The sequence below is a fragment of the Mus caroli genome, chromosome 14 (genome assembly GCF_900094665.2).
Source record: "Mus caroli chromosome 14, CAROLI_EIJ_v1.1, whole genome shotgun sequence".
Taxonomy (NCBI): domain Eukaryota; kingdom Metazoa; phylum Chordata; class Mammalia; order Rodentia; family Muridae; genus Mus; species Mus caroli.
In genome coordinates, this window is record NC_034583.1 from 6359790 (window position 1) to 6385029 (window position 25240).

The following is a 25240-nucleotide window of genomic DNA, read 5'->3' on the forward strand; positions in this document are numbered from 1 at the left end:
TCCTCCTCCTCCTCCTCCTCCTCCTCCTCCTCCTCTTCCTCCTCCCCCCCTTTCCCTTCTCTTTCTCCTTATTCTTCAACTTGTTATAACACCACATTCTACTGTCCCTCTCATGAGCACACACAATTCTGGGTCCTTACCTCCGTGGGTATACCCGATGGAACATATGTAACTGAAGATTTCTTGTCACCAAATGATATGTTTGTTGTCACTTAGTGGCACATGCTGGACTTAAACTTCTTCTGCAGCTCAGCATAGCCTTGATATCACATCCTTTTGTCTTAGCGTCGAACTCAGACTGGGTTTGGAAGTGTATCATCACTCATAACTAAATGATTATTTTCACTAATTGGATGGTGTTGCTGTATTAATGTTAAAACAGTCCTTATGTATGAAGAAATTAGGTACTTTCTCTTTTTTATCTTTCAAGAATATAATGTACATCTTTCTGTGTCTAATTATTTCCTGCCTGTAGTCTTTAAAAAAAATGGATTAATGGAGCAATGGGAAGCTAGTACTGTCCAGCTTACTTCTTTTAAAATGGTAAAATAAAATAAAAATCACTGTGCAACCCTACACATCTTTTGAAAATACTTCTAATTCTTCTCATAAAAAATTATGACAAAACTGAGGAAAGATGTACTCTAGTTATAGTGGAACACTGTAAAAAGCACACATTACTAAAAAGTTTTAAAGCAAGTCTAAAGAGAACTTAGATATCTAAGACTTCTATAGAGTCTGCCTGGGCTGAGAGGCAGGGCCACTGTTGAGCTCCTTACCTCTGTGTCTACAGAATTTAGAAAATTCTGCCACAGGACAACAGATTAGGAGATATTTTGTCAGTGACTGAGAGAGTGAATGGATTTTTTTTAGATGAAATGTATGATTTTATTATTTATTTAATGTATGAGTGCTCTGCTGCATATACTCCCACATTTTTATAGCCTATATTTACTTTTGTGTATAAATGGCACCATGTTGAGAGGCAGACAATTTTTTTTATCTTAGTTTTGTGATTTACTAGGCAGCCTCCTTAGTCTCAGTTGACCCTGGGGTGGTATTCTGTTGTCTTTTCATTAACTCTCTTCACTAATTTCAAGAGCCAAAAGCATTAACAGTGATACAAAACAAATGTTCTAGAAAAGTCAGTATTATTGTGGGGCACATGCTAGATGTGGATCACAATCTTAATTCTGTCATTAATTAACTTAACAATTTAGATTGTAAATTTAAAGTTTGTCACCCCGACACATTTCTTTTAAATAAAGAGATGAGTATATATATATATATATATATATATATATATATATATATAATAACACTTTTATTTTGTGATCATAATTAAAAAGCGTCTACTCCATTTCTGTCTTTTAAATGTTTTTCCACTTAAAATATTTATTATTTACAGTGTGTGTGTGTGTGTGTGTGTGTGTGTGTGTGTGTGTGTGATGAATGTACATGTATGTGTCTGTAGATCCCCTGGAACTGTAGTTACAAGTGACTGTAAGCCACCCAAGTTTGGAGGCAAAGTCAGGTCCTTTGCAAGAGCAGCAAGTACTCTTACCTGCTGATCCATCTCTTCAGCTCATAATTACACCTTTTCTTTGTCATCTTAGTATATAAGTAATATTTTATGGTTAAATATAAGGATTCTGAAAAAGAAAGAAAGAAAGAAACTCTCAAGAAGAAAGTGAGTATCTCCCAGAGTTGCTGTTCTCAGAATGGCTTCAAATATTTCTGTAGCATCTGTTGTGTTTGATAAAAATAAAGAGAGAAGGAATATGCTTGGTGGATGTGCAGTCAGGTGTAGGGGAAGGGATTGCCTTTGCCACCCCATGATGAGGCATCACTTCCCCCTCAGGGACCAGCCAGAGAAAGGCAGAGAGAGAGAGAGAGAGAGAGAGAGAGAGAGAGAGAGAGAGAGAGAGAGAGAGGGAGAGAGAGACTGTGAGCATGTGGAGAGAGAGGAGGGGCAATGTGGAAAGAGAGGAAGAAGGAGCAAGAGGACAGAGCAAGAGCAAGAAGGTAAGAGAGAGAGGAAGCCCCTTTTATAGTGAGTCAGGCAAGCGTGGCTGTTGCCAGGTATCTGTGGGGCAGAGCCTAGACTAAATGTCAACAATATTCTTTTATATACTAAGCCAGACCATTGTTATTGCTGCTGTGTGAATTATGAAAGCCAAGTCATATGTGGATGTTGAGAAAGGAGAAATTAGTTTTCAGTGCCTGAAGGATGGATGTGGGGCCGTGCGTGTGTGGGAAAGAAGGGAGTGGGGGAGAGCCATGTGTCCCGCCAGAGTTCCGGTGCTCCGAGTGGGCGGATGCGGGAGGACTGCACAAGCTTTCCACGTGGCCCTGGGTGGGCATCTGGCTGTGCTAAGCCACTGACCCCACACAGCGGGTGGTGGGCAAGGGGCAGCCCCAGGTATCAGGTTCTCAGTCGCTGGCATCCCACACTGGATGCGACAGAGAAGCTGAGAACAGAATAGGGGCCCCGGAGCGGTACTCAGCCCCAGAAATAAGGGAAGAGAGGGCAGGGGGAGAAAGGGCACTGGGTGGTTCTCACACAGGCGAGAGTCCTTAGTCCTGTCAGGAGGTTAGACATGGCTCATTAGGAGAAAGCCTATCCCTTCATTCAAGCAAGGCAGGCCTTGATGGTCACAGGCAGTCTATGGTTTTAGAGCTTTATTGTAGAATGGCAGGGGGAAAGAGAGAAGGTAAAAAAAGAGAGGGAGAGGCCGGCCATGGAGAGAAGGGGGAAGAGAGAGAGAGGAGAGAGAGAGAGAGAGAGAGAGAGAGAGAGAGAGAGAGAGAGAAGGCTAGAAAATAAGAGAGCTAAAAGCTTAGAGAGTAAGAAGAGTGAAAGCTTAAGAGAGCGAGGAGGGGCCAAGCAGCCCCTCTTATAGTGGGCTAAGCTATCTTGCTGTTGCTAGGTAGATGTGGGGAGGAGTCTAGCCTGAATGCCAGAAGCTGGGGACATTGTCTATGTGACTAATAGCCACAGACCTCTTCTGTGGGGGCTGTAACTTTGACAGTAGCCAGGGGTCCAGGATACATGATTGAATGTCTTCTGTCCCATGTAGGTGGAAATTACCACCCACCAGGTCCCACTGAGGTTCAAGACCTCAGCTTGACTGGAGACCAGTCTGTCAATGCATAGCCCATTGCCCCACAGATGGGACTGAGCATTTTTTCTATGTGTGACTTGAACATACAGTTTGTTGCTTAGTGCATAGTGGGGCATTTACTCAGCAGTAACAGACAGCAACAACACTACCTCTGTTCTTTAAGAGAGAAGAGTCTACGGCCTCACATGTAGATGTGAAGCTCCATCTATTTGCACATTTTTGCACATGGCCAACCAGTCTAAACATGAAAAAGAAAAAAGAAAAAGAAAATTCTGGGCCAAGGTTTTCTTCTACCAGGTCTGAGCAAGCTGCCAGGACTTACAGCTCCGTTCAAGCAGGCAGCTAAGAGGCAGCCATGGCAGGCTGACTACCAGGGAGTTTGCAGCTCTCAGCTCTGAGAGGACTGAAATTGTGAGTCTTCCCTTTGCATGTTTACATCCTGCCTGTCACCCCTGCGAATGCGTTGTTGTTACAAGTTTAATTAGGTGTGTTTCATAGGGCTTTAAGGAAATGTGCATGACAGAATGATAGAAAGGCTTTTTCTTGAGGGACAAGATAAGACTGGCTCTATGTTGGGGAAGGACACTGCAGTGTGAATGCATGGCTTCAAGGAGTGTAGGCAGACACTTGTAAATGTTCATCAGAAGCACACAATTTTGAAAGCACAATCAGATGACCCACATGGAGGAGGTGAGCACACACATCTAAGCACCTCTCAGCCTTCCCAAAGTTACTGTTACTCTGTAAGTTTTCAGAGAATTAATGTTTTCCCACTATATAGATCAAGAAGCAGGCTCAGAAGAGCAAAGTCATCCCCTGAGCACACAGCATGAAATATATGGTACAAGGTCTGGATTCACATCCAGAAGCTATGCTTTAAAAAGAAAACACTATCTATCTACGGTAGGCTGACTCAAACTCACAGTTCTCCATCTTCTGGCTTCTCAGTTCTGGGGGTATAAGCTAACTACTACCATTCCTGATAAATCTGTGCATTTGACATGTGTACAGATGAGTGAGAGTATACATGCCTCTGTGTGTGTGCTGTATGTAATGCATGTGCATATAATGCATTGTGTTGTGAATGTTGATATACTCAAAGGTATTACTTATTAATGGAGGCTTTTACAAAGAATTTTTAAGGAATTTAATATATTTAATACTAACAGTGATTCTTTGGGTCAGCCAGTCCTGACCCTTTTCTACAAGTAACAAAAGGAAATGACAAGATACAAAGTTACTTTCCCAAGATCACTTGGCCTATGTATTAAAGTTTGGAGTCATGAATGGGGTGATGGCTAAAATCTAAGCCCATTATCCTCAAGCCCCCATCAAAGTGAATGCACACAGATGCAAAGCAATCAATAGGTTTCTCAAAGAGATAAGAAAGTCAAGAACAGCAGCGCAGAAAGGCTGTTTGTGCCAGGACAGTTCTCCTCCCTGAGAGTCCCTTGAAAGTCAGAAGAAGATGTGCTGAAGCCCGGAGAACTTCTCCTCCAGTGGGTACTGCAAAGATAAGAGTAGATATAACTGAAATCCCCAGGAGGACTCTTTTCTGTGATTCCAGAAAGACCTGGAGCAGAAGGACAAGCTCAGCCACATCAACAGATATCAGAAGCTCCAGTGACAAAGCTGCAGTCATTTGTCAAGGTTCTTGATGTTTTGTTCATTCTTGGTTACCGGTGAATCAAGAGTTTTCTCACTAAGGTCAGAATGAACAAAAATGGTACTAGAGGAAATGAGAACTGTCCACAGGTAATCTGTAAACTGGTACGGGTGGTGCATGGACCGTTCTTATTTTCTGGTAACAGCACACTTCAACTTCTCTTCACTCCATATCTCTAATTCCTGACCTTCTAAGTGCTTTTGTTCAGGAGTGGAAGTGGGGTGAAACTTACTGAGTCTGTACTGTAGTGGTGTTAGAAAATTAAAACCTTGATCTTATTATCCACTTAGCTGATGAGAAAACCCATGTGCAGGCAGGAAAGTGGGCTAGTACCTATGATCACTAAACCCTTAGTTACCGGGGTATACTGCTTGCCAGGGATAGGATCATGTGGCAAAATGCCTTGAGTGAAAGTGCAGGGTGTTTACATTTATCCTGGAGCCACAAAAGCATTAACTAAGTCCATAGCGGGAGCATAATATGGTCTCTCATGTCTGTAATCCTAGCAGAAATCTAAGGCAGAAGAATGACAAGTCAAGGCTCACATGATCAACAGTGAAACTGTTTCAAAAGACAAATCATGACTTGGGGATAACAGGGTTTTGATCTGGGCTTCTGAATAACTAAACTGGAATTGGAATGAAATGGATCATGAAATAGAAAAATCAAAATGGAGGGACCAATTATAGGAAAATTGCAACCATCTGTGTAAGAGGGTATGCCTGAGTGAGGTGTGTGTATTTCCAAAAGCCCGACATATAGTCCTGAAAGAAGAAAGCGGGATGTGAACTCTAGGCTAATGAATGACAAGGATGATCTGTCATGTTTGTAAGGCTGAGCTCCTACTAGGAAGCAAGGCTGTCTGCAGTGGAATATGCTGGCCAGGCTGCAATTGAGCTAGCTATTTAGTATGGAAGGAACCTGGAGCTGTGATTGCCAGACACGGGGCTGCAGCTGTAGCCTCCCAGAATTAGCCTGGCCAGATGGTGATGGCTGTTGTCCATGGACCTCGGGAAGAAATACAATGAAAACACAAGTAAGAGGCACATGGTTTCCTCCAAAACCATCAGAAACCTTGCCCGGTACAGTTCTGATTCTTCTCACTTCTTGTGTGAACTTGGGGAAATAAAGAATACTTTATTCAAGTATAATTTTTATTTTGGTGAGACTGTCTAGTGAGTATTCTTCTTAGTATCCTAGACTCTAAAAAATTTCTGTTGGAGGCTGAAAAAGATCTCTTCTAGTAAAGTCTTAGTAAAAACTATTTATAGCATGGCAAATAGACACTACAATTACAGCTTAATTCTTGGGTAACAAGAGACAGGGTGTTAATTAGATCTTCCAGATAATGGCGATGACCATTTATACATACCAGGCAGTTTCCTGCACATAAGCAGGTATGAATTCTAGGCACCATTCCATTGGATTGGGCAAGAAATGTAACTTTACTAAAGTAATTTGAACTGGTGAATATAATGGTCGTACACCATCAACACCCGTGGTTCTCAATCTGTGGGTCATGACTCCATTTGGGCCACAAGGTTCACAGTATTCAACTGAGACCATTTGAAAACAGAGATATTTACATTATGATCCATAGCAGTAGCAAAATTACAGTTGCGAAGTAGCAACAGAAATAATGTTATGATTAGGAGTCACCACAATACGAGGAAACGTATTAAAGGGCCACAGCACTTAGAAAGGCTGAGAACTACTGCTATATAGGCTTTAATCAAAACTCTGATGAAGAAAAGTGTGAGTCATATCACACTGTAACATGCACTCACATTTGCCTTTCTGATTTATTATTTTTTTTCCACCACAGAAGATTCCCAGCTGAGAAGGTCTTACTGTAGTGCTATCCTGGTGACAATAAGAGTATCTGTCCACTTCTTCGCTTCCTTGTGGAAATCTCCTGCTAGCCTCTTGTCCTCAGAGTAAATTCATTTATTCAAAATATGCAGTACCCCCAAATGTAAGCTAGATCATCTTCCAGTTTAAATTTGTCTCCATTAGAATCTGGCTCATGTAACCAGGAACAGTGAAGTCTTGCCTAATGATCATTTGTAGGGGAATTTTCCACACATCTGATATCTGACACAGAATTCTGTCTGAACAACAGAACATTGGTAAGCCTCTCCATTTCTCCTTTTCACTCAGTCCCTACTTGCTGCCCAGGATTCATGAGTTATTAAGGACACCCATCACTGTGACACTACAGGACTGAAAAGCATGTGCTGTAAAAGGGGTGTGGCTTGTTTCTATGCATCCGCATATTCATGATAGAACCATAAAGTAAACTTTGTGGTATTCATTCATTAACCCATTTCTGAGGAGTCCCTGCCCCAGACAAATGGTGACCTTACATGTTATGTGTCTGTTGAATGAGAATGAGGAAGAAAAGGTAAATGAAGAATGATTGATAACTCATGTTCTATCATCTACCTGTCTGTGAAAATGATATCTTATCTACGTATCTGCCTGCCTCTTTTAATATCTGCATCTTGGTAGTAGATATGACTTTATAAATGAGAAAAATAGGCTAAATATATTCAGGAACATATTAGGTCTACAGAAGTGAACAGGAGCATATGTAAAAGTTTGGACACATCTTACCAGAGAAGATGAGCTCTCCTCCACTCTGTAGCTGGCAGATACTGAAGCTGGCTTGAAACACCTAACTTAGAATCTTGCTCTCGTGCCTCTCATGGTCTCATAGTCTCATGGGACTACGTTAAAATCATTATCAGTGGCCTACTATATTCTTATGTTACTGGCTATTAGTGATGACAGGTTCTATCTGCAATCAAACACTATCACTGAAACTATACCGTTACAACATCAAGTTTTGTCTGTATTGTGAGTCTCCACAACAAAGGGAGTTATAATAAAATGTCAATGGGTCTCTCCATTCCATATGGACTAAAAGAAACTCTAGGTTCTTGATTAAAACTGGGCTTTAAAATATGCCTCAGATCATGGGTAGCCAGTCTTGTCTAGAAGGGTGGAATTCTAGACTCTTGATCTTCTCAACACGCTGACATCAGGCCTCTCTCCACCATCTGGTAGTTTCTGTCTCTATTAAATAGAATCGAGAAAGGGATCTAAAGTGAGATCCTCAGGAGGCAGTGATGGTTGCTTTAACAATCAGACTCAGTACCTTAAGAATTATACTTAAACTTTTTCTAATTGTGCTTGCAATGAGGTGGCTTTAAAAGCTCTAATAAACAAATAACTTGGATTTTGGTGGCTATGAACTTAATTTTCCTGCCCTTAACTGCTATCAAGATAAATCCTTAGAAGATTAAATTGCTGATGGAAAAAAATGACACTTAATTTTTTAATTTTCTTAGCAGTGACTAGATACTATTATTAAAGTTGGAACCATTAGCATAAATTGAGAAAGAAAAATACATTTCAGCTGCAAAGAAACTATAATGGAAAATAAAGATGAGTACATTCACTCTGTGGGAGCTCTGTGGTGGTTTGAGTACGAATCTCTCCTGTAGGCTCAGATATCTGAACACTTAGTTCCCAGGTGGTGGAGCTGTTTAGAGAGATTATGGGAAGGTTCAGCTTGGTGGGAGAAATACACCATTCATGTCTGGCTTTGAGAACATAAAGCCTTGATCTACATTCAGTTTGTCCTCTGCTTCTGATTTGTGATCAAGATGTGATCTCTCAATCTCTTGCACCTGCTACCATGCCTACTTCTTGTACTCATACCTCCCTGCCATGATGCACTCCTACTCCTCTTAACTATAAACCCAAATAAATTCTTTCTCCAGTAAGTTGCCATGGTATTTTATCACAGCAACCAAAAGAGTAACTAATATAATGTCTCTATCAAAATAGCTGAATAAGATTACTGATGGCAAGGGCACAGAATAACAATACCTTTCTTACCTTGCTGATCAGAAAATACATTAATGAAATTTTAGAGACCCCAATAATATGAACATTTATATAGATTTACATATGGTATGTGGATAGGTAGGTAGATAGATAGATAGATAGATAGATAGACAGATAAATTGATAGGGATTACATATATTATAAATTATCTTAGTTACTTTTTTACAACTGTGATGAGACACCATGGCCAAGGCAAGTTATAAAACTAAATGTTTATTTGGATTACTGTTAAATATGGTTAGAGTCCATGACCATAATAGGTGGGAGCATGGCAGCAGGTAAGCAGGAATATTGCTGGAGTAGTATCCGAAAGCTTACTTCTTGATCCAATGTACAAGGCAGAGGGAGCTATCTCTGTCTTTAAAATCCTCAGTCATCCCCAGTGACACACCTCCTCCAATATGGCCACACCTCCTCATCCTTTCCAAACAGTTCCACCAACAGAGAATCAAGCATTCAAATATATGAGACTATTCAGGCCATTCTCATTCAAACCACCACATATGTGTACTATGTTTGTGTATGTGCATGAGTATAAGTATATCTATATATTTGAAATGCATTTTGTCAATCAATTCCATTTTTAAATGTATAATTCCCAAATAAGTATATTCAGAATTGGATATTTACAAACCATACAAGTTATTGTTTTGTATTGGAATATACAATATGGCACATTTATATAAAGGCATGCATGTAGCAGTAAAAGTGAGTAGACTATATAGGAGGGTGCGGAGAGAAGAAAGGGAAGGGAGACATGTTGTAACTAAAATACCATTTCAAAAATAAACAAAAAGAATGAGCCAAACCAGAGTTCACACAATAAAGACAAATGTCACACAAAAAACATTGAGGAAAGTAAACTAGATATGAAAGAGTATATATTATCTGATCAAATGATTTTTAAAACTAGATGGTCTCAGACGTTATAGCAGTAGCGGGCAGTCAAATGTGGAGGATGAAGGGAGGCTTCCTGTAGTGTCCTTGGATTGGCACGCTTCCTCTGAGCAAATACACTGACCTTGCATGAATGGTAACAGGTCATGGAAGGAAGGTGAGGTGTGAGGAGGGCTAGGAGATATGCAGGTATGGAAAGCAGTACAGACTGTGGTAGCTAATTGATCAGATATAAACTGTGAGATGGTATCTAAACCAAAATACCACATATGCAGAATCTATAATAGATTTTTTTGTGACCCAATCATCATATTTTATGTTATTTTAAAGAAATGCTACAATCCTCACATTTATTGCAGGCATAGTGATATCACTCAAGGTATTCAACACTAAACCACTAAAAGCCGAAGCTACAACTACAGGAAAATAGTAATATTGTCAACATAAGAATTCATTTGCACTTTCCCTTTAAGTCTGGAAGCCTGGAGCCTCTTCTCTCTCTTTGGAAGGCTCTATAACATTGTTTATTCAGGCTGCATATGCCACCACAATTATGTGACCTGCTTAGCATGACAGGCCTGAGTCAGCCCATTTCATATCAAATGCAACTGCTCTGTATTTAAAAGAAAGAACTCTGTGATGTACTAGCATGGCCCAAGAGCTTAATCACCGGGTTGGTGCTCCAGGCTTTCTAACAGGCCTGCTCTCTCTGCCATTGACTCACAGTCACATATTTCCAAATGGACAAGGGAATGAAGACAAAAACAAAATTGCTGGTGACTAAGAATAGTATCCAGGCATTCTGGAAAGCAAGGCAGCCCTTGGGTGCTGTGAAGCTATAAAGGCCAGCACAGCGGTCATGCAAGATAAACATCTGCGTAGATGGCTGATGTGAGCTCTGGGGACTTATAGCTCATGGGTGCAATTCTGCTTCCCTGGAGCTGAATCCTGGTTCTGTCATCCTTGAATAAACTTGACACATTTTTTAGTGGTCTCTGTTTAAACATGAGCATTATATTGCTGAGCAGCAGTGGTAGCTTTGAGTGTGTGCATGTGTTTGTATGTTCATGTGTTCCTATGTGTGTGTATGTGTGTGTGTTTCCTAACTTTTATTTATTACAGCCTCTACAAAATACTCCTGTGTTCCCCAATTTATATCCACATGTCCTATATGGGTTTCTGTAATTTAAGTATGAACTCGATGTCAAATCCAACTGCCTCAGGTTGAGACCAGGAACATCCCCGAAGTACAGGACAGTGCAAAAAAACCTCTTTATCATTGTCAGCCATGCTTCTGGTGAGATGCAGTCTAGATGAGACCTAGAGCATGAACATTAACACTGCATTTTTTTTTTTCTTTTTTGGGTCTTGAAAAACTCACTTCATGGAACAGGATTCTATTCTCACTAGTGCTGGGAGCTTCCCATCATCTCTCCTTTCTGAAGGAAGAAGTTGAAACTCAAAGAGGAAAAGAGACACTTTTAAAGCCATTTAGCTACAAAGCAACACAATTTGACCTTGAACCTCCTTGGACTTCTATAGCCATATCAAAAGGCATCCCCTGAGCTGTGCACTGGGAGCTTTAGGATTTGGAAGGACCATAGCCAATGTTTTTTATCTTTATTCTTCACATTAATTATTTATTAGTGTATTTAGAGTGAAGGGGGACTACACATGCCACAGCACACATTTGGAGATCAGAAGACAACTTGCCTAAGTGATTCTCTTTTATAGTATTGTGGATCCTGGGAATTGAACTCAGGTTGTCAAGTTTGGTGACAAGCATCGCTAACCATTGAGTCATCTCTCCAGTCCACAAATCAGCATTCTATCCTGGTACTTATGTTCACTGTTAAAAAAATCAAAAACAAAAACAAAAAACAAAAAACAAAAACAAAAAAACCCAATGCTCTTGCTCCAAGGGATAAATCATACTTTATTCTGAGCTGAATGTGTTAGAATGGGGATTTTAGCCCCTCAGAAATTTGTTCTATTGTGGAAGACGTCACATGACTTTTTATAGTCTTAGGAGAGAAGGATCAACTCTTTTCCTAAATGCATTAGTAGTGGAGTTCTTGCGCGCGCCCGACTCGCCAGCAAGAATGACGCTGCAACAGGTTCCTTCTGCACATGTTTATTGGGAGAGTTTGATTGCAGAGGCGAAGAGACCCCAAGCCCAGAACTGGTGCTGCTTATATAGGCTTAGGAGAGGCGTGTCTCACACCCGGATTGGTTGTGCTTGGGTTATGCTTACCACCTCATTTGCATGCCTACATCTGATTGGTTAACTTCTCTCTCATCTGATTGGTTAACTTCTCTCTCATCTGATTGATTAACTTCTCTCTCATCTGATTGGTTAATTTTGGTTAATTCTCAAAACCTCATCTTGGCAAAAAAACTTTACTGCCTATGTATGCATGGTGGCCAGCGGAATCCAGCACCACCCTGCAACGGCACATGTGGCTTCCCACATGGAGTCAGGCATGAAAGTGCCAACGGGGCAGAAGAAGCTCTGCTATAGGTTTCAAAGACCATCTGAACATTCTTAGCTATAAGGTTGCTGGCAACAAGTGGTCTACTGAAAATGCATTCCAAAGCAATTACCTGTTAGCCCCAAGGGTGTCGTGTCAAGTAGAGAGTATGAGCGTGATAGCTTGGAAGGGACTTAAATCACCCAAGATCATTCTGGATCAGTCTGCTTTCACCTTCAACACAGATGTGGCTTCTTCACAGATGCCTGATTCATGTTCTCTATTCCTAAGAAGTGGTTATGCTGCCCTCTTCAATGGGTCCCTTTTCTAAACTTGCCTAACACAAATGACAAAAAAAANGGGTCCCTTTTCTAAACTTGCCTAACACAAATGAAAAAAAAAAAAAAAAAAAAAAAAAAAAAAAAAAAATCATCAAGAGCCTGAGAGGAATCAGGGACATTGTATGTGGACCTCACAGAGTTGCATGCCTCATTTTGAATTTCCTCAGAAACCTCATGCCCTTATTTCCCTGTCTTTCTCCCAACCTGATGTCTGCCTTACCCTTGACATTCAGGCCTTACCTCATCTGCCTTTCCTACCTCTGCCCACATGTCTGCTCCTCTGTGTGCTTGTTCTACTTTGACACCATCCTGAAGTAAGGAGGTGCCTCACACTGGAATATCAGCTCTCTTGGGGACAGAACTTCCTTGGCTCTTCTTTTCGGGTACCACAGCCGTTTGTTCAGAACTTTGCTCAGAGCATGCACTCAATATATTTATTGGAGGAAGAAAGACCAAAAAGGCATATAGTATGAGTGTATCTTAATGTCAGTAACTATGAAGATGAAGCTGATATGCATAGGTGCTGTAGCATGCTCCAGGCTGTTTAGCATCCTTGCTTTATAAATGACAACATGTAGGCCCAGACAGGGTATAGTAACTTTTTCAAGTCACTCAGCTGCATACATCTAATCAAGAGTTTGTATGAGTTTGTGTGGCTTTGTGACACTCCAAGTTGCTCTGCAGGCCTCTTTATTGTAGTGCTGATCTACACACGGTAGGATGCTATCAACTCCCCCACATCCTCTACTCACAGATGCTGGTAAGATTTCCCCTGCAACATGCCATTACCACAGTTGCAAAGAAGCAAAATGTTTCCAGATAGCTGTGTATTGGATATGCTGGGGCCGGGCTGGGAGTGCCCATCATAGAGCATTAACTGCATCCTAATACCAGCATTTTTTTTAAACTATGTTTTCCTCTGTCAGTATTGTTTATCTTAGCTTTCTCTGTGGAATTCCAATTGAGATAACTCAAATTAGATGAGCTATCATTTGATTATTCTATCTCTGGGTAAATATCTCAAGAACTTGATAAACACGAAGTTCTTTCTGCCTACCCTACCCAATAGCATCACAAATAACTAATTCAAACTATGGATCTGAGAGGCTAGAAGAAGAGTTCCAATGTACCTTGTTTGAGGTATAGTTTTTGTGTGTCTACTAAAATTATCTGATCTCATTTTGGTATGATAGTATGCTAGTCCAGGCTGTTTCAAACTTGGGAAAATCGTCCTGCCTCAGGCACTCAAGTACTGATGTAGCTTTGAGCAACTACACATGGCATGAACTTCCAGGCGTGAACACAAAAGTAAAGGCTCAGGCATAAATCAGTGATTTTTCATGTGTTTATCCTTTATAGTAGCCACTCTTTTAAAAGAATTACAGAATTTGAGTGTGCCTAGATATGGAATTCTAGCATTATTCAACTGTAATCCCAGCACTCAAGGGGCTGAAGCAGAAAGATCACAGGGCAGAGGAGATTAGCCTGGGTTACAAAACAAGATCCTGACTCAACAACAAAATATTACAACAAAATGTTCAGGTTTTAGTATTAAATCTTGCATGTATTATCATATGAATCTTGCATTAAAAAAGGAAACAGTGTCTATACCTATTCCCCTCATTCCATTCAATGAATTTACTGAAAGATGAAATAATGGTTTTTCGAGACAGGGTTTCTCTGTATAGTCCTGGGTGTCCTGGAACTCACTTTGTAGACCAGGCTGGCCTTGAACTCAGAAATCCACCTGCCTCTGCCTCCCAAGTGCTAGGATTAAAGGCATGCACCACCACGCCCAGCTAGATGAAATCTTTAATGAAGAGATTTTCTAAACAGTGTTAAGAATGGCATCACCTATAGCAGTAGAGAAATGAGTGACACCTGGTGGTGAGCCACTTGCTACTTCTCAGAATTCAAACAAGGCTTTTATTAGTTTCAAAAATCTGCACTGTTTTGGTCAAGTATCAAGAGTATTTTTGGCTCACAGCTGTTTTACTGAGCAGAGCAGGAGCACAGAATTGCAAACAGTTTTCACTGTGGAATGCAGAAGCAGGAGTACATACTCTTCTAGTCTGCAAGAGCTGACTGCAGGCACAAACTCGGAACAGAGACAAATTCATGTTTGTAAGACTTCCATCAAGAATGGCCTCCCTTGCTCAGGAGTCAGAAAGGCAGATTTGGGTGATTTTGGAATTCAGACCACCTAGAAGGGGAACTGCCAAGTGGTACATGGATTGACCTTGGAAATCTTGACAAGGGTAACTCAGGAATGAAGAAACAATAGATACATGCACAGAAAAGCTGGGATCAGGTGTGCTGTGCTTGCTCTGATGCAGGTCTTCATAGGAGGTGTCTATAGGGGAACAGTCTCAGAAAGTGGTCATTAGGAGAAGGAAACTGCAACTGTTAGGTTTTGCACACATTGTCAACACCCACATAGGTGGAAGGTTTTGCCATTCCCTTGAGTCTGAGACTTTGTGGTCCTCTCCATGCCCACACTCATGTCAACAATACACAGTCAGGACTAGGGTGTGGTCTGGAGGTGGTTGCTCTAAGGCACAGTTCAGTAAGGTGGGAAGTGTCTATGACTTGCTTACTGTGGCTGTGTTTCCACTAAGAGAGATCAGATATACAATAATAGCCATTGTCGTAACTGCCTTTGATTTGTCTTCTGGTCTTCAGCCTTGAGTTTCTAGACAGCTAATTCAATGAGAGGGGTATGGAGTACATCAGGTAGGAGGGAGGGAGGAAGGGAGGGAAGGAGGAAGAGAGGGAAGGATGGAGGGAATACAGAAAAGAACAGGGAGGAAGAGGCACTATGTGATTGCTTCAGGACCTTAGACAAGGGATAAAACCCTTTACATGCAGTTTTGAATCTTGAGCTTTGAATTATCTGAAGGATGCTTCTGCCCTAATTGCCCTGACCAAAAGATTCTAAAAAATACAAACCCTACTTGCTTTTTACCTACTTCTGTTCCAAGGTCTCTGTTCACTCTCCACTTTGCTTGTCTGTCTCCTTGTCTTTCTTGATTGTTTGTGAGTGTGTTCCTTCCCTTCTCTTCCCCTTTTCCCTTCTTTACATTTCTGAGATCGGGTTCCTATGTAGCTGAGGCTGACCTTGCACTTATGATCCTTCTGCCTCAGTATCCTGTGTGTTACTGAAACAGATGTGCACCACCATGCCCAGCTTCTTAGTCTTCTTTAGGCAACTCTTCTAACATGGTCCACATTTAATACTATTTACAAGTACTTTTAAAAATACTCTAAATGTGCAAATCCAAAATGGCATGACACAGAAAATTTCTTGGAAAAAATTTGTAACATTTGTTCATATAAAAATCAGATTATAAAAGAGTATATATAGTATTTCCCAGAGACCATACTATGGATTTCTGCTTTGGTATGGAACTAAAAATTGTATTAGCTAGTACTGGGACTAGGAGAGATTATTTGCTACATCCACTCCAGTGAAGTCTGCTTGATAAGCCGAAAGACCTGGAAGCAGTCATGAGGCAAAGAGTTTCATGGAAACAGCCTCCTGGAACCTTGGCATTACCATAGCTAGAATGCCCCAGATTTGTACCTGCAATATTGTGGAGGGTCTTGCATGCTTTCTTATGCTTACTGGATACAAGTTAGAAATCTCAGGGCAAGCTTAGCAAAGTGTACCTAGAATCTTCATTACAGTCAGGTATTGCAAACTACATTGCATATTAGAAGCAAGTTGGTGAATTCTTCTGACAAATGGAGATTCCCTATAGATACTTTAAAGAACAGCCAAGTTACACTCATATGCAAGAATTTACCAAGGCCTAGAAAAGAGGCAGGTTGTGGTATTGCATTATTCATAAGAAGGTCTGCTAGAGCAGAACCCCCTGGTGCTAGCTTTCACAAGGCTCAAAGGAGTAGCACAAATTGTGACTAGGTTGTGAAATCCTAACCTGTCATTTGCTGACTCTAGGCAGGGCTGTTTTATGTTTATTGTAAACATTACCTGGTTCCTATAAGTCCTTTGAAGTCATTCCTTGTGTCAGATAACTTCAATGTACTTTGCCTGCTGTGACACCTTACCCCTTTGTTTTCTGTATTATATAAGACTGGTGTTCGCTTTGTGACAATACATTCAGATCCAGCACACTCTTTCGTGTCTGTGTCTGTCTGTCATTTCTCACTGACTCCTTGTTCACCTGCAACCAGAAACTTGTTCCTCACAGATAGGAGACCCAATAGAGGTTAGACTGTGGCAATTATTCATAATAGGATCTCAAATGGACAACATAGACAGACAAATACTAATAAAAATTGTGATATTCACAAAGTTCTTACTGATCATCGCTTGTTAATCGTAAATGCATGATGTTATAATCTTAAAATTCCATGTATAAAATCAAGCTTCAAGCAGTCCTATGAAAAAAGGCATTCTCTGTATTAATGGTACAAGATCATATGGATATCAAAATGCAAAAACCTGAACACAGACAATGTAAGTGTAGACCTGATGTGAAGTGAAAAACATCAAACCTCTGCAAGTCAACAGAGAGAAAATCAGGTTGGTCATAGGTCTAATAATAAGTTTTAGAAGCAATTGCAAATGTCTAGTCCATGAAAGCAGAAACTGAAAGTTTTACTCCAATTAGAATGAAATGTTTCTGTTCTATGATAAATGTGATGGTTTGAATATGGTTGGCCCAGAGAGTATGTGACCTATTAAAAGGTATGCCCTTGTTAAAGTAGGTGTAGTCTTGTTGGAAGTGTGTCATCTTTAGCATGGGCTTTAAGATCCTCATCTTAGCTCCTTGGAAGCCAGGCTTCTCCTAGCTCCCTTCAGATGATGATGTAGAACTTTCCATTCCTCCTGCAACATGCCTGCCTGAAGGCTGCCATGCTCCCACCTTGATGATACTGGACTGAACCTCTGAACCTGTAAGCCAGCACAATTAAATGTTTTTGAAAGGGTATTTTGCTGAAGCAGACACAGGTAAGAGTATGTTTTGCTGAAACAGCTATGTGAGAGAACATGTGATATTTAGAAAGAATGTACATATGACCCCGCAGTCAGTGGGAGGAGGCTCTGGCATTGGTTCACCTTGCTCTGCCTTGCTAGTCTTTGTTGGTGACACAGGTAACACCTGTGTTCACCTTGCATCAAGTTGCTGATCTTCATTTGTCATGACTTCATAAAGATTAACTCTCCAGTGAACTTCTTGTGATAATCTAGTGGCTTCCACAGACTCTGACCAATTTGCAGAGCCTTGCAGTTTTTTTCTGGATTGAACTGCTTTTTCTGATTCATGTCTGGTGATTGCCATATGGACTAGACTGCCATTGCTGATTCAGGTTGGTGTTTTGCTACATGACCACGAAGATTGGAATAGTCTCAAAGATCTTTTTCTAAACAGATCCACAGCCCTCATTTCCTATTAACCTTTCTTTCCTGCTACCTCTGGTGAGTGGTGGGCTAGAAGGAAGGTGGAAGCATTTAAGAACCCTTATTAAAGTAAGTTTTGAAAAATCTAAGCCTACAAAGAACCAACAGGCTGAGAAGTTCTGAGTGTCCTTGGAACTTCCCCCTTCTCCAGCCTTCACTGTCAATATGGCCTACTTGACTGCTTGCTATCTGCCCCTCCATCTGCTGGCCCAGAACTTGGACCTGTCATCTCTGCTCCAGATCTGGTTCTGGATGCTGCCCCCCCCCCTTTTTTTTTTTTTGTGCCCGATTAAGTCTTTTCCAGGAACATTGACTCTCTATGGCTTGATCTCTGCAACTACGGCTTCTTCTTCAGAAACTGCTGTGGACTTATTGTTTTTTCAACGCATACTCCATTGCACTACTGAGACTCTGCTGTAGCCATTTTCATTCGGTAAACCAGATGATTATAGATACATATAAAGATACAGAGATATAAATAGATGATAAATAAATAAAAATGATGATAGATTAGATAGATAGAGAGATAGATAGATAGATAGATAGATAGATTTGCTATGATGTGTGATAGAAAAAATAATATTAGTCATTAAATCTGGAATAAAAAAACCTACATTCGCTTCAGCCAGATTACCAAAGTAGACAGGCTTAACTGACAAATTGCTGTCTTTGAAACTATGGCATCTTGTGAAATTACTGTTGTTCAGTAACCTCTGAGCTTGAGGAAAAACATAAGTATGTCTGTTTTTTTGTGGAATTGAGCTCTCAGGACAACAGCAATCCTTGTTTGCCTGCTGAATTCTTCCTGTTTAGTTACATCTTTATCAGATCACCTGGGGAGCAGCCATGTTAACCTCACTCTCTCCTTTATCACTCACTATCTTCTGCTGGTCTGCCATTGACTGAACTCAACCCAAGGCAGAAAGTATATAATCCACTGGTGTGAGCCATCCAGGTTGCCTCTTATTCCCTAGGATATAGGAAGTAGGAGCGAAAGGTGGGAAGTGAGTGAAAGGGGCAGATTCATATATGGATAACAATATATATTAAAATCATTTATTGATTTTGTACCATTGACATTGTTTGCCATAGCATGTCCTATAGCACAAAGGTTAGGAGTCGACATTGTCAAAGCCATCTGAGTCCCACAAGACTTTCTGCTGCATTGTGGAAGGAACCACTGAGATGCAGAATGTCCAAAATGGGTTTTATTAATACCGTGCTAACTCCATCAGAAGTTGTTCTGTGCAGGCTTATGATTTGCTGTTCAACTTAAGAAGGTTGGTAAAGCTTTGGCCACACATTTTGTCAGAGGGTTTGTTCAGAGTGGAAAGATAACAAGGGTAGGGGTTAATGTGCTACAGATGTCTGGGACACTGACTCTGGCTGCTGGTGGTAATCCAGGCAGGAAACCTGCTGTTGCAATTTCTATCTGCCGGAAAGGAAGGGCTGAGCTGTAATTGCAGAGTTTTTAGTGATGTAAATGCAGCCACGCCTGGAGCGAAGCCTCACAGATGCACACCATTACTGCTAGCCCAACTGCTCCAAGGCAACTCATTTGCAATCAGTTTCAAAGCTGCATAGATGGAAGAGATTTCTCTCTTATTGTAAAACTCACTTTAGATTCTGCCTGCCTAACATTTTGATGAAAGATAATGAACCTCTTCTGTCCATCAGAATGTGGCTCTGGTAACAAGCCTGCTACTTTAAAAGAAGGAAGTGAGTGTGTGTAATATGTTATGTGTGTAGATGGTGTGCATATATGTATGTGTATGGCATACGTAGTATGGTGTGCATGTGTAGTGTGTTGGGGTGTGTGTATCTGTTTGTGTGTGTTATAACAAAGTATCAGCAGTCCTTTTACATTTGACCCAATTGTTCACCACACTTCCTCTCTCCTTATCTAGTGATGAGTGGGACAGACACTTAAGTCATCCAATCAGAGTGGACTTGAGTTTCAGCACTGTTTCCCTCCCCCCCACCCCCCAAGAAAAGCTAAAGATACTGGAGATATTTGGCTCTGGAGCTACAACATTGCAAGTTCTCCACAGTCACAGAAGTTCTGTTCCATCAATCAGCGTGTTTACCCAGAACCTTGGTGCACAAAAGGAGGAGGGAGAGAATGATGGGGGAGGGAAGAAAAGCAGCTTCCAGTGTGAGGCACAACTTGGAAGAGCCTGGGGAGCCCTCATTTTAATTCTTTCTCCTGATCCTCTGCTCCCACTGAGACCAGGACCGAAGGTATTCATTCCACTTGTGTGACCCATCCAGGTAGCCTGGATTTAGAAGGACATAGTCACACATAGCTAAACATGCAGATCCTTGGGATGTTGCCTTCTGCCTTTGCCAGTGTAGCCCTGAAAGTGCTCTTTCCTGACTCTTCCCATGCATCCATCAGATTTTTGTCCTATAGACAACTTTTGAGTCACCTCACAGCTTAAGAGCTCCTCACATTTGAAATACTTTCCTGGAGCTGGATGGAGGATTATTCCAGCTTGCAAAGGACCTGGGTTAGGTCCCGGCACCTACATATTTGCTCATAACCTCCTGTAACTTCAGTTCTGAAACACCCACAACGTGAGGACTCCCCCACGATCTGACTCAGGAGAGGCAACACCCCAAATCACTCACGAGAAATGAGAAACAGTCTTGCTGCAAACTGCAAGAGGACTTTTATTTCAAGAGTGCTCTCAGGCCCACAGTCATACACCACACAGGGGTAGAGGACCATGGCGCCCCGAGTAGCTGGGTAAGGGGGTGTTTAAAGGAAGAAACCACAACTCACAGGGGTGGGGAGGGCGTTGTTGGAAAATACCAAAAATACCAGTTAAGAGTCACAAGGAAGTGGAAAGTCAAGACAGTTTTCTAGGAGCCTCTAACAATAGCACCTTTGCATAGCGGGTTCCAGCAGTGGTCAGGGTGGGTCAGGGTGATTTTCTTGAACGAACACTTTCTGAACCCTGGAATCGGGTGGGTGGAGGAATGTCTCTATCTGTTTAAGATTAGCATACCTTGGAGCATTGAGTCACAAAGGTCACATTCTCAAGCCTGGGTCTAAAGGCCTAGAATTTTGTTTTTATGTTATACTTTTCCAGTTCCAGTAGTCCAGTGCCCTTTTCTTAGAACTCCTGGCACAGACACATGGGGCTCACAGACATACATGTAAGTAAAATACTCATACACGTAAACAAATCTAAAATTAAAATACTTTATAATTTTTGCATCAATAACATGCTACTGGAACAATTAACAGTTATGTATTATTCTGATTCTTTTGCTCTTTTATGACATTCTATTTCATTTATTAGTATGCCCAGGTGAGTGTGCACAAACACTAGTGTGCTACGTGTGAAAGCTTTGCTTTGTCTTTCTCCCAAAAATAGCTTTCCCGTCAAGAGCCAATGTGTCAGAAATCTCTGGCACCTTTAATCTCCCTGCTTGTACAACGTTTATGCAAATCTTCTGATCTTATCACATAGTAAAGCTTCTCTTTACTTTCCCAGAACTCAATGGCCTGGAAGGGCCTACCCCTCCCTTTTTCCTTTGATCCTTTGCATTTATTGTGAGCAAGAAGGTAGACACATGAGTTAGGCATGGTGGCGCACGCCTTTAATTCCAGCACTTGGGAGGCAGAGACAGGCAGATTTCTGAGTTCGAGGCCAGCCTGGTCTACAAAGTGAGTTCCAGGACAGCCAGGGCTATACAGAGAAACCCTATCCTAAAAAAAAAAAAAAAAAAAAAAAAAATGGACACATGTAGTTGGTATAACAATCACTGTATTTTAATATGCTGAGTCATCACACAAGGTTCGCACTCTAAGTTCCTAACTATGATATGAGCAGCCCATCTCCCCAAGGCTGCTCAACTGTGGGTGTATTTTAACTGAAGGTTGGGTCCTGGTATAAAAGTCAAGCTCCTCTGGGAGACTCTCCAGCCACCAGGTAGATCAAGGTGGAGCTCTCCAAATGTGCAGGGCAGAGCATTGCTCTTGGTTTCTGCTTTTATCCTGTCCAATGGGTACCATGGGGTTTTAGGACTGTGAGTGTGTGATGTCACTGGGGTCTGATGATCAGATGCAGCCTTGGGTGTAGTGGGGGATATTGACTGCACTAATTTTCCATGTCTAAAAGGCACTTTTGTTTTTTAATATGCTCATTATAACATTCATTCTTTTAAAACTAGTCAAATCCCTGGAAATACCAAAGTTGGACCGTAGCCACCAGGGAAAAGACAGTTACCACCATCGTCTTAACAACAACAACAACAGTGAATCTCTCCCCCAGTTTGGGTTCTGCCACACCACTTTTTGCAGAAAAGATGTTGCCAGCTGAACAACTTTCTCCCATTTCTTTGGTGACACCTGGGTTGTTATACATGTCATTCTAACTCTCAGGACACCTCTGGTGGTTGGTTCTCTCTTTCTACCTTGGTCCAGGCCTGTGGTGATTAGACCTCTGCATAAAGCACTTTACAGCTGACCCATTTGGCAGATTCACTTGACTTTAATATAGAGATTTTACACACAGAAAATCTAGTTATTGCTCCCCTTTCTAGATGATTTAAACGATTATTTATAAGTAGGATTGGTCCTTATAATTGAGAGGTCAAGAACTGAAAGTATGGTAGAAGTTATCCTATGTTCTCTTGCTTCTCATAATACCAAGTGTATCACTCGATAGCTTCAAGTAAAGTTCCCCATCTTCTACAGAACACTGTTAGCGCGAAGGGCTCCTGTGAGAGGCATCCTAGTGATATAAATGGAAGGATATTCCTTTTATTTCATGAATGATTCTGTAGAGGAAACAGTAGGTAGCCTTTCCCTATGCTAATATTTAGAACTCTGTTGCTCAAATTCTAGAGTAATAACTGATGTGTTAGAATGGTGGGTAGTGTTTCAACAACACACGAGGCCAGAGCAGTTCCATGTGGAAGAGGTTTTATTGGAAAGGAGAGACAAAGAGATAGCAGAGAGAGAAGAGGTGGAGAGACGAGAAAGAGAGAAAAGGGAGAAAAAGAAAGGAAGGGGGCATAACACAAGTAAGGGTGGGAGGTAAGCCAAATGGATTCTGGGAATATAGGGGCCGTTGTCTTGGCAACCGGTCTGCAGGTCACAGGTCTGCTGTTACCTCATAGGTTTGGAATGTCCTGATGCCAACAGTAACAGTGCTCACCTCACAGCACTGAAGAAAAAAAAGGGTTGCTTTTGTCCTTGTTGTTAGACATGGCTGCCCAGGTTGGCATCAAACTCCTGCCTCAATGACCCTTTTATTTCAGTTCCTAGGAGCTGGGAGAATGGAAGTACTTACTCAATGTTGTCTAGCTGTGTTTCTTTTAAGTGGCCATTAACAATCCACTTCCTTACATAAATAGCTGATGGCTACTCTAAGTCCACATTGCAGATAACAGCTCAGTGTCATGCTAAGGCCGTAACCAGACACAGATATTGAAGTTGAAGAGCATCATTCTCTGGCCACTGTCCTTATGTTCTGATGTCCTTTGAGAATTTTGTTCAGGAGCAGTTATTGGATCCTTAGAGATTAGAGATAGTGTCTGAATTCCTTATTCATCCTTTTTTCTGGATTTCACACCCACTGCTTTCTTTTTGTAAGTGAACTATTGCTTCCTCCTCGTATTTATTTATTTATTTATTTATTTATATATTTTAAATGAGATCACTTTATTGGGTTTGAGCCAGGGGAGGTGACATTGTCTATATTTCCAGACTGAAAAGGGGGCTGCTCTAGCACAGGTCACACGACCCACCTTATACAGCAATAAAAAGTAAAATGTAAACCTTTATTTAGAATTAAAGTCACTAGGCTCAGCCAGGCACTTGATGTTGAGACGACCACACTGCCCTCCAGGTGATCTGCTTGGTCCCTGTGAATATGGACTTGTTATTCAGGAAGCTGTCTTGTTAGACGTCGGCTCCTCTGTCACATTCAGCTGCTTGTTGGAGTACAGGATGCTAGCTGAAAGACTGTGATGCCTCTGCCTGTGTCCTCGCCCACCTGGGATCTTCAGGGGTGGGCGAGGGACATCAAGAGCATCACCGAAGCCCCAGACCCAGGTTACTACAGCAATGAAGGGCGACTACAGAACTCTTGCTGCTGTAGCCACTACGGTAGTGCTAAGTGCTTCTCCGTAGCCTTGGCTGTCTTGGAACTCACTCTGTAGACCAGGCTGGCCTCGAGCTCATAAATCTGCCTGCCTCTGCCTCTCAAGTGCTGGGATTAAAGGCGTGCGCCACCATACCGGGCTATGGAGCATCTTCTTTAACTTTTGCTTGATAATTGGAGTTTTGGTTTCATTGTAAGCATTCCCAGCTTTTGACCAGTAGGTGGCGACAGAGCAGCCATGTCCTTTGTACCTAAGTGGTATTTACTGCAGCATGTTTTTCTGGTTTTTGTTTTTTGTTTAAACTTTTGTTTTCGTTTTCATTTCTTTTCCTTTTTCTTCACCTCATAAAATCCTAAGACAAAATATTAATATGCTACATCAAGTTTTTTTGGAACAAGGCCTCCCTGTGTATCCTGGCTGGACTGGAATTCACTATGTAGGCTAGGCCTTCAATTCATAGGGATCTGCCTGTTTCTACCTGCAGGGTGCCCGGTTTAAAGGTGTGTGCCATCATGTCCACCCCTGAATCAAGTGTATCCAAACACAGGTAAGGTAGCTAAAGCTAAAATATAAGGTATTCTTTTGTTTGTTTGTTTGTTTGTTTGTTTGTTTTTTGAGACAGGGTTTCTCTGTGTAGCCCTGGCTATCCTGGAATTCACTTTGTAGACCAGGCTGGCCTCGAACTCAGAAATCCGCCTGCCTCTGCCTCCTGAGTGCTGGGATCAAAGGCGTGGCCACCACTCCTGGTATAAGGTATTCTTAAATATTGTCATTTGTTTCTAAAATACAGGTGTTTGTGGTCTTTTATACTATGCTGGCAAGAACTGTGAACATACCCTGGTTTTAGTGGTGCAGCAACAGTGTTTTAGGAAGTCAGTGATGGGATGGAAATCTTCACATTTGGAGTCATATACAGCACTTCCAAATGTGGAGGGGGAGGAGCTTTTCAGGCTAATCCTCTTGATGCGCACCCCCTCCCAGTGATTTATATCTATGAAAAGGGGAGCATTTTCCTTCTCTCCACAGCGTGCATGTGAGCTCCCAGAAATGCCAACAAGACTGCAGCCCCAAATGCCACATCCACTGCATGTACTAGGGCTGGGGGAGGGGTCAAAATGGGAACCCTGGGTTTGACGAGTCTATTTTTCTTGGTACATGGAGACTTCTGACTATACCATGAAGGTGAGAGAAAGAAAATGAAGGTGGCTGAAGCACACTCTGTGTGCATCTCTCTCTCTCTCTCTCTCTCTCTCTCTCTCTCTCTCTCTGTGTGTGTG

At 41.5% G+C, this 25240-nt stretch overlaps 1 protein-coding gene across 2 annotated transcripts in view; it reads left to right on the forward strand.

Moving 5' to 3' along the window:
* Positions 1–25240, forward strand: part of Synpr (synaptoporin) — a 323140-nt gene that overhangs the window by 38814 nt on the left and 259086 nt on the right. The window contains exon 1 of one of the 2 annotated variants that reach the window (XM_029468702.1): positions 24461–24510. The exons of the other annotated variant lie outside the window; for it this stretch is intronic. Coding sequence (XP_029324562.1) covers positions 24476–24510 — 35 coding nt within the window. The 5' untranslated portion in view covers positions 24461–24475. Of the gene's footprint in view, positions 1–24460; positions 24511–25240 lie in introns of those variants that run through there. 2 annotated transcript variants of the gene reach the window in all.